General features: G+C 36.3%; 1 protein-coding gene across 1 annotated transcript in view; it reads left to right on the top strand.

Annotated features, from left to right (window-relative positions):
- The first annotated feature begins 8,003 nt into the window (after window positions 1–8,003).
- LOC119481852 (endophilin-A1-like) overlaps window positions 8,004–13,907 on the top strand; it is a 28,574-nt gene continuing 22,670 nt past the window's right edge. The window contains exon 1 of the mRNA XM_037759149.1: window positions 8,004–8,285. Coding sequence (XP_037615077.1) covers window positions 8,241–8,285 — 45 coding nt within the window. The 5' untranslated portion in view covers window positions 8,004–8,240. The remainder of the gene's footprint in view (window positions 8,286–13,907) is intronic.

Genomic DNA, 13,907 nt, shown 5'->3' with positions numbered 1-13,907 from the left:
TAGAAGATTTCATGTTTTTTGTGCGATGAGGTAATGGCTCTGCATGCTACTGATCTCCTTTCTCCAGTGATATCTGTGGATTAAACCAGTAGGCAGAATGTTTTTGGCATCAGTCGGCAAAAATCCCATAATAACCTTTCAGCATATTGTAATTCAAATGTTCTGAGAGATAACTAGACTTCTGCTCCTCCTCATGGCTCTGTTTTCAGGCTTTAGAACATCTAGCCCGTGACGGTAGCCTTTGACCAATCACAGGTCATTTCATTGAGAGAGCGTTCCTATTGGCTGTTCTCCGTCTGGTGGGCGATGCTTGGTATTTCCTCAACTGATCTCAACATGGCGACCGGGTCACAAACTTTCTCATTTTACATCTAAACAGTGCACTACAAGATGATTCTGAGAACATCTGAGAGAGAAATAGACATTAACGTAACAGAATATTGATTCTTATTTGATCAGCGCTGCCTAGTTTGACCGTTTGGTCGGAGTTCGCGAGTGATTGACTCTCTCAGCTCTCATAGACGGCAGCTGGACGGCAGAACTCAGATCAGCTCTTACTGCTTGTTTTCCTCCGGTCTGTGAAATCTTGTAGATGCCGTTAGGAGCACCGGAGGACACAGAGGAACATGATTTTTTTTCAGGTAACCTGTTTCATGTACTACTGTCACGATATAGTATATATATATATATATAGTACATATAAAAGTACTGTTAGTGTACGAATTCATACTCAATATTTTACATTGTGGTAAGTCGGTGCGACCTGCACGTCATTTCAACCTGCTTTACGGTAGAGGTGAGGCATCGACCTGCCGACCATGATGAACTGTGAGAAAATATTTGATGAGGATGAAAGTGAAAGAAGAAGTCACCCTGAACAGAGGAGGAGGAAGAAGGAGAGCGAAGCAAGGCTTCAAGTGTTGGTTGTTGTTGCTGCGCATCTCATTTGGTCCTGTAGGACAGAAGAGACACAAGGTAATGTAGAAATATAGATAATTGATATATTATATTAATCATGTAAATGTTTTTTTTATTTATGTGAAGAAATGTGTTGAGAATAATTTGGACTGTTTTATATTTAGTGGCTGACCAGGAACGAATAGAGACATGAAGTGAAATAAATAGAAAACAAATCAACAAACAACCAGGTTCCTCTGGAGTTTAGTTTATAGACTCGTTGTCTCTCCGTCTGTTTCTCCTGATCCTGACTTCACTCTGGATGTATTATTGATTTTAACTAGTCATGTGAGTATATGGGTACTTCTACTCATTTCCTCTTTTTGTGTTGTCTGTTTTGTGCCAAGAGGGTGAGACAGCTCTGAAGGGTTCATTAAATGGTGGAACATGGTCTCAAAAAGTACAAAATGCAAGTCTCACTCAAAAATAATCCAAGGTGCGCACACACACACACACAAACACACACACACACCACACACACAAACACACACACACACACAAACATGTACAAATTCTTGAGAAAAACTGTACAAAAACTTTTTTTTTAGGTTAAACCATTAATGCATGATGATCACAGATAATACAGCCTTTAAATAGTCCACAATAACAGGAATATAACAACAATCATTGGAGACGAGTATAGATTAGTCTGATGACATTTTATTGAAGAATTGATCTAATGAGGAGTCAGTTGTTTGGTAAAAGTATAAGTCACTGCAGATCTCAAAGCAGAACTTCCTCTTCCTTCCTCAGTTGTAATAATCTAATATTGCAATATGGTGCCATCTTTGCTGAGAGTGTGTTTGTCTTGACTGCAGCTTTCAGTCACCTCCCACTGCTGTCAGGTCAAAGCAGATCATATTTCCTCCAAAGATCAAATCTACTAATCTGGCTCCATCTTGTGTCAGAAGTACATTAGTGTTCCTGTCTTGGTGTCAGTCCACTGGTCAGTCATGTGTAATCAGTAGCACAGAGGAAGAAGTCCTGTGAGGACTAAAGACAGACTGTAGATTGTCTCTGTTCTACCTGTAATAACTGAACTTGTATCTGATGTGTTTCTGTCTCCTCTCACAGGATGAAGATGATCTGCAGCATCCTGCTGCTCCTCAGTCTGACCTCCTGTGTCTCTGGTTAGTTGACCTTCACTTTATTATCCACAAACACTAAATACACTTTCAGACAAACATCTCTAGATGGAGTTTGACATGTTCAAGTTGTCAGTTTGTCTGCTGCTCACTTTCCCTCTCTGTCTCCTCTACAGGAGCATTTGTAGTGAATGTGACACAGACCTCCTATCAGGCAGAGGAGAACCACAACATCACACTGGAGTGGATGTTCACACCCAGAACCAGCAGTTCCTCTAAATCACTTTTTATCCACTGTGAACTGTTTATTGATCTCAAGACCTCAGTCCTGTTTCATCATGAAGGTGTTGAGGACCCAGAGTTTCAGGATAAACAGTTTACAGGACGAGTCCGGTGGGACAAAGACGTCCTCAGAGACGGACGAATCAGATTTCACATGTCCAGACTCAGGATTAATGACTCTGGTGTGTACCGGTGTGTTGTGCACACAGGTGATGGTAGGGGCTCTGAGAAATGTTGCCTCAAAGTCACAGGTGAGTTGATTCAGTAGAAGTCAGTCAGTGAAACCAGACTAAGAGTCTACAGCCCTGCTAGTGCTAAACACATCTTAGTTTAGCATGTTAGCATGCTGCAGTCTCGACTGGCTCAGAGCCTGGAGGGCAAAACACTGTTCCAACATGGCGGCTAACACTGTGAACTCCATAGAGAGGTGAAGTCCTTCCTCTTCTAGTGGACCACCATGGGACCTGATTTCTGAGTCCAGAAAGTCTCAGTTTGTCGTCGTCTCATTTAGTTTAGTGTGAAACTGCTCAGTGGACTACATCTCTCGTCTCGTACAACATACGTCACCAACACTAGCTAGCTATAGTTATCTATGTTCCACACACAGATGAACCGTTATCTGACCTGATGTGTTTTATCAGAGACTCCTGCTCTTTTTATCAGCCGGGAAGAGAAAGAAGGATCAGACGTGTTGCTGGTGTGAGTTCATCCCAGTAGGAAACACACAGACATCGTAGCTTCAGAGAGAGAGAGACGTCACAGTGACCTTTGGTTGTGTCGTCTTTCTCATTATATACTTTCACAGTCTGATACTTCAACTGTTTTACAACAAACTGAGACTTTATGGACTTGCAAAATTATCTTTTAAATTAACAAACATCATGTGTGATTCATGGAGCAATAACGGGATCAAAAAGATATGTATCTCTCTCCGTTGACTAGCGTTCATATGACATGGTATACGGTGGTCCACTAGAAGAGGAGGGACTTCACCTCTCTATAGAGCTACTGCACAAGTCTGTCAAATCTTTATGTTTTTACAACCCACAAGTGTTTAGATCGACTCTCAAACGAGGAAAACTAAGATACAAACTGCCAGACTTAGGCACATGTGACCCTTATAGAGTACCTGCTGCTGTATCTCAGTCATTTAAGTGGAAGTAGACAACTTTTCAACTAGCTAGCACGCTAGCTTATCAACAGAATATAATAACTTTCATCACTGCTCATCTTAGAAAGGCCACCGCAAGAAAACCTGTTCTTTGTTTATGTTATGTGCATTTAGATTGGTTAGATTGGTTAGAATGGTTAGATTGGGTAGATTGGTTAGATTGGTTAGAATGGTTAGATTGGTTAGATTGGTTAGATTGGTTAGAATGGTTAGAATGGTTAGATTGGTTAGAATGGTTAGATTGGGTAGATTGGTTAGATTGGTTAGAATGGTTAGATTGGTTAGATTGGTTAGATTGGTTAGAATGGTTAGATTGGTTAGATTGGTCAGATTGGGTAGATTGGTTAGATTGATTAGATTGGTCAGATTGGGTAGATTGGTTAGATTGATTAGATTGATTAGATTGGTTCGATTGGTTAGAATGGTTAGATTGGTTAGAATGGTTAGATTGGTTAGATTGATTAGATTGGTTAGATTGGTTAGATTGATTAGATTGGTTAGATTGGTCAGATTGGGTAGATTGGTTAGATTGATTAGATTGGTCAGATTGGGTAGATTGGTTAGATTGGTTAGATTGATTAGATTGATTAGATTGGTTAGATTGGTTAGATTGGGTAGATTGGTTAGATTGATTAGATTGGTTGGTGGATAATCAAAACAAAGAACAGGTTTTCTTGCGGTGGCCTTTCTCAGATGAGCAGTGATGAAAGTTATTATATTCTGTTATGATCAAGGAGTCGATAACCAGTTAGCGTTAGCTAGCATAGCTAGCTAGTATAAAAGTAGTCTCAGCTTCATCCCTGCTGGAGCTGTACCAAAGAACACATATTACTAAGAAGTGAAAGTCAACTGGTCGTTCCATTACAACGTCAGCTCCCAGCAGCAGAGCTACGCTTCCGCCATTTTGGACTGAAAGCGACTACCAGACGCAGTAAAACGTACGTCATGGCTACCGCTGATGAAGACTAGGATCATATTTAGTCTTTCTTCTGTCAGTCTGCTGGATTTATTTAGTTTCCTGTTTCAGTAAAATGGTTCCACTTCAGACAATCACACACATTTTATTTTCTGTCCTTTACAGCAGCTGCTGATGAGCCCAAACCTCGGAGACCAACAAGGAGACCACAACCAGAGAGACCAACAATGAGACCTCAACCAGAGAGACCAACAATGAGACCACAACCAGAGAGTCGGGGAAGGATCGGCCTCTACGTTGGACTGGGAATGACAGCAGCTCTACTGTTGTGTTTATTTATGTCTTTGTTAAGCGTCCTTGGGTTTCATGAAAGGCGCTATATAAATCCAAGCTATTATTATTATTATTACTGGTTCTCTGTGCTGGACTCGGCATTTCCTTCCTTCATAAATCTACATGTAATAGAGGAAACGTCGATACAGCTGTACAGATGATGAGTTTCTCAGAGGAACAACCCATCACGACTAACCAAGCGACAACCTCCGGTGCTGAGATAAGGTTATGTCTAGAAGGTAACCTCCAAGCTGCAAAAACGTGCAAAAACTTGTGAGTCTCGCTGCCCGACGATCTATCCTAACCTCAACTTTTAGAGGTCAATTTCTTTATAATTTCTTTATAGCAGACCGTTGCTATGTATAACAGACCGTTGCTATGGGCGCAGTTCTGATGTCGGACTCTGGCGGACCGTTTTTTTGTGTCAAATTATTGATTTCTTCAGTAAGTAGCCGTGTAATAATCAGGATAATGAACAGCTAGCGGGTCATTGTTGTGGAATAATCCCCTTCAGGGTGATGAGAGACCCCTCCGCTTCGTGTTATTACAGCAGAAATAACTAATGTCAGGGTAAAGGATGCTTCCATCCTCCCAGATGTTTGATGTCAAACAGTATAAAATGTGACGGTTTTGGTAAATGACAGATAACATCACCTCAGAAGTTGTGCTGAGACAAGACGTCTAAACAGTCACGTCTGGTTGATGTGACTCCATCAAGATCCTCTAAAATCTGTAAACTGTTATATTTGTTTCAGTCATAATCACTGTATGAAGAGTTCATCATTAAGATTTAGCTGTAAGTTGGTTCAGTTACCTTAACTTTATAATGCTTTCATGCTGTAAATGTATGTTCCCTACGGCCCTTTAGAGTTTTTCGGATTTTAATCTGTAACATGTTTATTTTTTATGGTTTTCATCACTTATTCTTATACTAAATGTCCTGACAATAATATTTTGAAGACATTTACATTAATTTTCATCAAGCCTTGTGCATCATTGTAAATATGACAGATATTGTAATTCTAATATCTAATGTTTTTACCAGACATGTTGTTGAAATGACATTTCTGCTTATGTTGCAGATAAATATCAGCTAGCATGGTCTGCTACGTTAGCTTTGACTCTCAGCATCTAATATTCATGAATTCAACCGTTATATTAATATATTGTTTAAATGTTACTGAGCTGTACGGTGAGAAGAAGAAGAATAAAAGGTGATCTTCACCTTGTTGTTCTGGATCTTGAGGGTTACCTTTGTGGGCGGCCCAACCTGTCATCCATGTGCTCACCTGATAACTTCTGTTTCCATGGAAACCAGAGTTGTTTGGCTTGTTTGTAAAAAAGGGAGGTGAAGGAGAGGAAAACTTTTCTAGCTCAAATGAAGTCAGTCTTAACATGTATGCAAATAAGCATTCATGCATGGCTGCAGACTCTACACTTCCTGCCACATTGTGGGACAATGCAGTCACATTATTTCATATTATTATAAGATAAGATAAGAACCTTAATTAATCCCCGGAGGGAAATTCAAAGCAGCAACATCAGCAAACAGAGTGAAACACAGGAGAGGTACAGGTATACAAAAATTATTAAAAAACAATAACAGAGATATAAAAGATACAGAGTGAATGGATGAACATAGTGTGTGCAGTCCGTCAATAAATAAATGTAATATGTACATAGGTGCAGTCTATAAAGTGATATATAGGATGTATAGTGTAAAGTAAGTGTAAAGAGTGATGATGGTAACACACTCTGAAACTTGTACACAAGTTTTAATAGTTTGAATGGATTTTTTCCTCTTTGAATGATAAAAAGTTGTCATTTCCCAGCTGTATTTGAATGCATCATAAGCTTCCTAAGGAGCTGTCCGTGGTGCTGAAACCCATGAACGCCTCTTCTCGACGCGGTGACGTCACACAAAACGTGCCGAAGATCGTTTGTGTTTGACAGATAGAGGCAGAAGTCCAGCTCCTCCTTTTCTATGATGTGATGAAACACTGTGGGAGTTAAAGATTAGCCTATCGTTACCACAGCAACACAACTGAAACAGGAAAAGGAAGAAGGTCAAAATACAAACAATATAACAAAATATAAAAATATATTTATTTTTGCATATAAAATAATATTTTTTTCCTGTATAGTTTTATTAATTAATTACTCTTTTAAATGTATTTATATTTATATAATGTCAGGAATGTTATTGCTTTTGCTGTTCCTTGAAGGGCCAAACTTAGTGTGGTATATTTATAGTGTATTCTAATATATTCTTTATATTGTGAATACTATATTCATCTATATAGAAAAATTATATTATTTATACGCAAAAAATTAGCTAAATAAATATTTTAAGAAATATATAAATACATATATATAAATAAAATTAACTTATAAATGTGAAAATGAATGAAAATGCTTAGAATCATTTTTTTTATATTTTATTATTTGTCTGTATATGTCCACATGTATTTATTCTTTTATTTATTCCTCTTTATATTTCCACATTTATTCTTTTACAGATTTATTTTATTTTTATGGTGGTTGTAGCTACTTTATTATGGAGTAATAATAAGATAAGTATAGATAGATAGATAGATAGATATAATCATAAATAAGAATAAATCTGCAAAAGAATAAGAAAATTAATGTGGAAATACATAGACAAATCATTAAAAACAAAATAAAAGAAATATAAGCATTTTCATTTATTTTCACATTTATTTGTTTACTTATTTATGTGCATATTTATTTATTTATATATTTATAAAAATATAAATTTATTTGGGTTATGTTTTTTAGTATAAAATAATATTTTATTTTCCATATAGATAAATATCTATAGTATACACAATATAAAGAATATATTAGAATACACTATAAATATACCAGACTAAGTTTAGCCCTTCAAGGAATAGCAAAAGCAATAACATACATTACATTATATAAAAATAAACACATTTAAAAAAGGAATTAATTAATAAAAATGTACATAATAAATATTATTTTATATGAAAATATATATATATATATATACATATTTAGAAATAAATTAACTAATAAATGTTAAAATAAATGAAGATTTTTATAATTAATCTTTTATATTTTGTTATTTGTTTTTATAGCTCCACATATATTTCTTATTCTTGTACAGTTTTTTTTTTACCCCATGTGTGATCCATCTCATCACTAGACGATCTGTGTGTCTCTCTCTCTGTGAGGCTGAAACAGATCCAGCTGGTTTTGTTCTGTAATCATCAGCATCCTGCTCCAGCACCAGTTCACCACACAGAAACGGACAATACCGACGTCTGGAGACGATAACAGAGGATTTACCGACTATCTGGCTTCTATTTACTCCCAACAGCTTACATACACACACACACACACACACACACATATATATATATATATATATATATATATATAGGCTAGATATAGGCTATATATATATAGTATAGTATATATATTTTGTTTCTCCTCTTCAGCCTGATCAGTGATGTCTGTCGCAGGGTTCAAGAAGCAGTTCCATAAAGCCACCCAGGTGAGATCATCTACCTGTCTGTCTGTGTTTAGTAGATTAATAGATCAGCTGGTGTTTATTCAGGATAAAATAGATGTAAACATTGAGTTTCTTAGGGTTAAAAAGCACCAATATCACTAGAAATTGTGATTTTTATCTTTAAATTCTGCTTTTTGAAAACATTTACATTAAAATTATATTTGATCTCTATATTTTATAAATGTAGTCCTATAATAATATATAACTATAATATTTTAATAGACATTAAATATCCGATATCACTAGAAATAGTGATTTTTATCTTTAAAAAATCGCATTAAATTCTGCGATTTTTTTAAACATTTATTTAATTATATTTAATCTTTATATTTTATAAATGTAGTCCTATAATAATATATAAATATAATATTTTAATAGACATTCAAACTGATGTGTGGATGTTTCTCTTCTCGCAGTGTTTTCGTGGGTATACCCTCCTCACACACACACACACACACACACACACACACACACATACACACACACGCACACACACAAACATCACACACACACACACATTCACACACTCACACATACGTTGGGATGTTGCATTACGTAACAGAATATGAGGTGTGTGTGTGTGTGTGGGTGTGAGTGTGTACGTGTGTGAGATTGTGTGCGTGTAGAGCTGATTGGCTGTTGCTGCACGCAACAGGGAATTCCCTCCATCCTCCTCTTCATCATCCCTCCATCATCATCATCCTTACTGTGTCTCCATCCTCCTCTATCCGTCTAACTTCATCACTTCATCACCCTATCTGTCTCTCCATCCCTCCATCATCCCTCCATCTTTCTTTACATGCCTCTATCATCACCTTAACTGTCTCTCCATCCCTCCATCATACCTCCATCATCCCTCCATCCTCCTCTTCATCCCTCCATCCTCCTCTTCATCTCTCCATCCTCCTCTTCATCCCTCCATCTTTCTTTCCATCCCTCCATCATCCCTCCGTCTTTCCTAACATCCCTCCATCATCACCCTAACTGTCTTTTCATCCCTCCATCCTCCTCTTCATCCCTCCATCTTTCTTAACATCCCTCTATCATCACCTTAACTGTCTCTCCATCCCTCCATCTCTTTTACATTCTACTCTCTGTTTTTTCATCCCTCCATTATTCCTGTAACCAGTCCTTCACCTTTCTCTTCCTTCCTTTCCTTCTGTAGTCATCCCTCCATCATCCCTAATTCCCTCTAACATCCCTCCGTCCATCTGTCTGTTCTCATTTTAAACTTCCTTCCATCCCTCCATCCTCCCTCCCTCTTCTTTAGACCCCTTTATGATGCTTCTTTACATCCCTCCGTCCTCTCTTTCTCTTCTTTTACACCCCTCTTAACATTCCTCTATCGTTCTTTTAATCAAACATTCCTCCATCCTTCTCTCTTCCCTCACTTTAACATCCTTCAAAGCTTTTTCATCCCTCCATCTTTCCTTACATCCCTCTCTCATCATCCTAAATGTCTTTCCATTCCTCCGTCATCCCTCCATCTCTTTTACATCCTGCCTTCTTTTCCTGTTTTTCTTTTTTCATCCATCCATCATTGTTGTAACCAGACCTCCATCTTCCTTTTCCTTTCTTTCTGTCTGTAGTCATCCCTCCATCATCTTTTAAAACAGACTTCCCAACAGGCAACAACAGCTGTCAGTGTCAGTGTGCTGACTTGACTATGACTTGCCCCAAACTGCATGTGATGATCATAAAGTGGGCATGTCTGTAAAGGGGAGACTCGTTGGTACCCATAGAACCCATTTACATTCACTGATCTGGAGGTCAGAGGTCAAGGGACCCCTTTGGAAATGGCCATGACAGTTTTTTCTTCGCCAAAATTTTGCGCAAGTTTGGAGCGTTATTTAACCTCCTTCCCAACAAGCTAGTATGACATGGTTTGTACCGATGGATTCCTTAGGTGTTCTAGTTTCATATGATACCAGTATCGGACTTTTCTTCTGCTTTTCTTTTGAACATTTTTTGAATTTTTTTCAGACATTTTTCAAACTTTTATTTAAACATTTTTTTGGACATTTTTCAGGCTTCTTTTTGACTTTTTTGGACATTTTTTTTTACTTTATTGGACATTTTTCAGACATTGTTTTGGACAAAAACCCTCACACATTCACATATCTGGAGGTCAGAGGTCAACGGACCCCTTTGAAAATGGCCTTGACAGTTTTGCCAAGCCAAAATTTTGTTCGGAGCGTTTGTTAACCGCCTTCTGGACAAGCTAGTATGACATGGTTGGTACCGATGGAGCCTTTAGGTTTCCTAGTTTCATATGAGACCAGTATCTTCACTCTAGCTGTAAAACGGAGCCCTCCACTTTGCTGTCTGAGAGTTTAAATCGATGAAAACGTTGTTTATTTCACACACCGTGGTGCAGTAACGTGACCCTGAGTGCTTCACCAACGACGTTAAGAACTGTAAAAAAAAAACATCAACACTGAACATTTCCTCCTCGTCTGTCTTTTCTCTCGACCGTTAACGGGACGAATTCCTGCCCATTTGTTGCGTCTGTCAGACGAAGCGCTGCTGATAAAGAGAGGAGATGATGTTTATTGATCCCTGAGGGGGGAAACTGGGTCACTGCAGCAGAACACAACCAGAAATACTCCTAAAAAAGTTCAGCAGCAGAGACGGAGCGTCCTGAAGGCTCAGAGAGATGGAAACTAACTCAAGTTTTAATACTTTAACTGCATTTTACTTGAAGGAATATTTCCAATGCAGGACTTTTACTGTAACAGAGTATTTAAACAGTGAGGTATTAGTACTTTTACTGAATTAAATGATTTTTTTAATGTAAAATAATCCATCAAAAAGGGGTATATAAGGCTTCTGAATCTGTGCTCCTGTCAAATTATTTTATTTATTCAGGGATTAAACTCAAATTCAGAGTTTACAAAAGTAGATTTTTTTTGTATTCAATTATGATTTTCCATCATGTTTTACTCGTCTACATTGCAAAAATAATACCTGAGGTAAATGGCATCCTTGTCGTCATGGCAACACCCACAAATTCAAGCTCTGTCACAAATAATAAATATAAAAAAACTGATTGTTAAAGTAGAATAATTTTATTTTTTTCGTGTATTAAAATGTAAAATTAGAACTTATGATAAATGTTTTAAAAATAAAGGCTAGAAATAAATAATTAAAAAATGAATCTGAATATGTTGGGAAATTAATAAAAAGGTAAATTAAAAACAGAAATATCAATTTATGTCACATTCAATCAATTAAATAAATAAAAATAGATAAATAATAATTAAATAGATAAATAAATAAATACATGCACTTAAAAATGAATAAATACATTTCAAATAAATAAAACATAAATGCAAAAATAACAACATAAATGTAACAATTAATGTAAAAAAAATAAATTAAGAGGAAAATTAAATAGGAATGTAAATAATTCAGGGAGTAAATACAAAGGTAAATAAATAAAGAAGCAAATTAAAACAGAAATATTAATTTGTCACATTTTATAAATTAAGTTAATTCCTACATTTATTTTTTATATTATTTTTGGTACATTTAAAGGCATATTAATCTATTTTGTTGAGTAATTTAATTATTATTTTTTTATTTCCATACCTTACATGTTTGTTTGTTATTATTTGGTTCTTATTGTCTCATGAATACAGGAATAAATACGTTTGGGGAAATAAATAGGGGGAAAAATGCAAAGGGAATATACTATAATTTAGTTTTTAAGGCAAGGCAAGTTGTGTCACAGAGGAGCAGGAGAGATTAAAAATAAAAGGAATCACATGTTTGATGCAAAGCGCTGGCGTCTTTCTGCGGTGAGATGTCAACAGTGTGATGGCGAGCAGGCGGGGAGCGAGGCCCGAAATAGATCTGTGAATCAACAGCAGACGTTAACGGACAGAGAGGACGGGGGTGCGGTGGCGTCAGTGACTCTGATAAACCAGGAGAGAAGGAATCCATCCATCTATCCACCTGTTTATCTATCAGTGTGATGTGAACCTGATTCGTCGTCTCTCTGGTGTTGATTAACCGTCGCCGGCCGCTGTGATCTAGTTCATCAGCATGGTTTATTCATGGCTGTGGCGAGCACACGAGCACAAACGGACCTGTAACTGGGGGCAACAGGGTGGATGTAGTGTAGCAGAGGTGATGGATAATTACAGATGATTATATGCAGCGCTGGCACAATACTATACAAACTCTCTAGCATTTAAGAGTAATTGCAGGTTAAAAAAAATTAATTCAGGATGGAAAATAACACATTGAAGAAAGTCACAACCCTGCTAATTTAAAGGTAGAGTGTATTATTACTCATATCATGACAAACAATGAGACAACGCTTTTATTCTGATCTCTTCCTGTTTTGTGCAGCAGATTTCCCTCCAAATCCTGGATGTTTTGCATTAATATTATATCACAATACAACAAATGACAGAATAAAGGTGCCAAAATAAATGAATAAATAAATGATTATGCCATTAAATGTACCACAAATAATATTAAAAATAAATGTAGGCATTAATTAATTGATTAAATGTGACATGAATTGATATTTCTGTTTTAATTCTCCCCTTTATTTATTTATTATTAATTGTTAAATTTATGTAATTATTTTTATATATTTCTTTATTTATTAATTTTGAATGTATTTATTTATTTATTATTATTTGTTTTATTTATTTATTGTTTATTTTCCCTTTTGCATTTTCCCCCTATTTATTTCCCCAAACTTATTTCTTTCTTTTATTTATTCACATAAGGTTTCAAAATAAATACATAAATTACTCGATAAATATATTAATATGCCATTAAATATGCCAAAAATTATATTTAAAATAAATGTAGACATTAACTTAATTTTCCCCCTTTTTTTATTTACTTGTATTAATTGTTAAATTTATGTAATTTTTTCATATTGTTAAGATTTATTTTAAAATTGTTTTTAAAATTTATTTTTAAATGCATTTATTTATTTATTTATTTATCTATTTATTTATCTTTGCATTTATTTCCCCAAACTTATTTATTACTGTATTCAGGAGACAATAAGGAGCAAATAAGTATAAAAAAAAAAAATTTAAACAAACAAAAAAGCTGGAATTTCAGGGATTTTAGTTTTAATGAAAATGTAAATAAAATACAATCTTCTATATATAAATACCATATTTCTGTTCATACAGTAGTTTGGTTATAACAGAGCCTCTAATTTTCTTATTTAAGTCTGAGACTGTTATCTCAGTTTTGAGTGCTGTCAGGTAACTGTATTTGGGTTTTTCTGGAAGATAAAAGTCAGTGGGAGTGAGAGCTCTTGCTTTCCGATCAGGGTTGATTGGGTCTCTCAGGTGTGTTCTTATTGGCTGTCGACGGCGACTCGGCCAATCAGACGCGAGGAGCTCAGCGCCGTGGGAACATTAAAACTTGATATGAACGCCGACTTCCTGTCCGCCGAGACCTGAATGTAGGACACATCTCAGCATGTGTGTTTTATACGCTGTGGCTCTCGTGTTTATCACAGACGGATGGTGAAAACCAGAGCAGAGCTCAAGTGGTGGCAGCGTGAAGCCTAAGTCACGCTGCCCCAAACCAAGATGTCTGCCGCTGCCGCCACCGCCAGCGAGG

This window comes from Sebastes umbrosus, chromosome 22, assembly GCF_015220745.1.
Source record: "Sebastes umbrosus isolate fSebUmb1 chromosome 22, fSebUmb1.pri, whole genome shotgun sequence".
Taxonomy (NCBI): domain Eukaryota; kingdom Metazoa; phylum Chordata; class Actinopteri; order Perciformes; family Sebastidae; genus Sebastes; species Sebastes umbrosus.
This window is presented reverse-complemented; position numbering and strand designations above follow the sequence as displayed.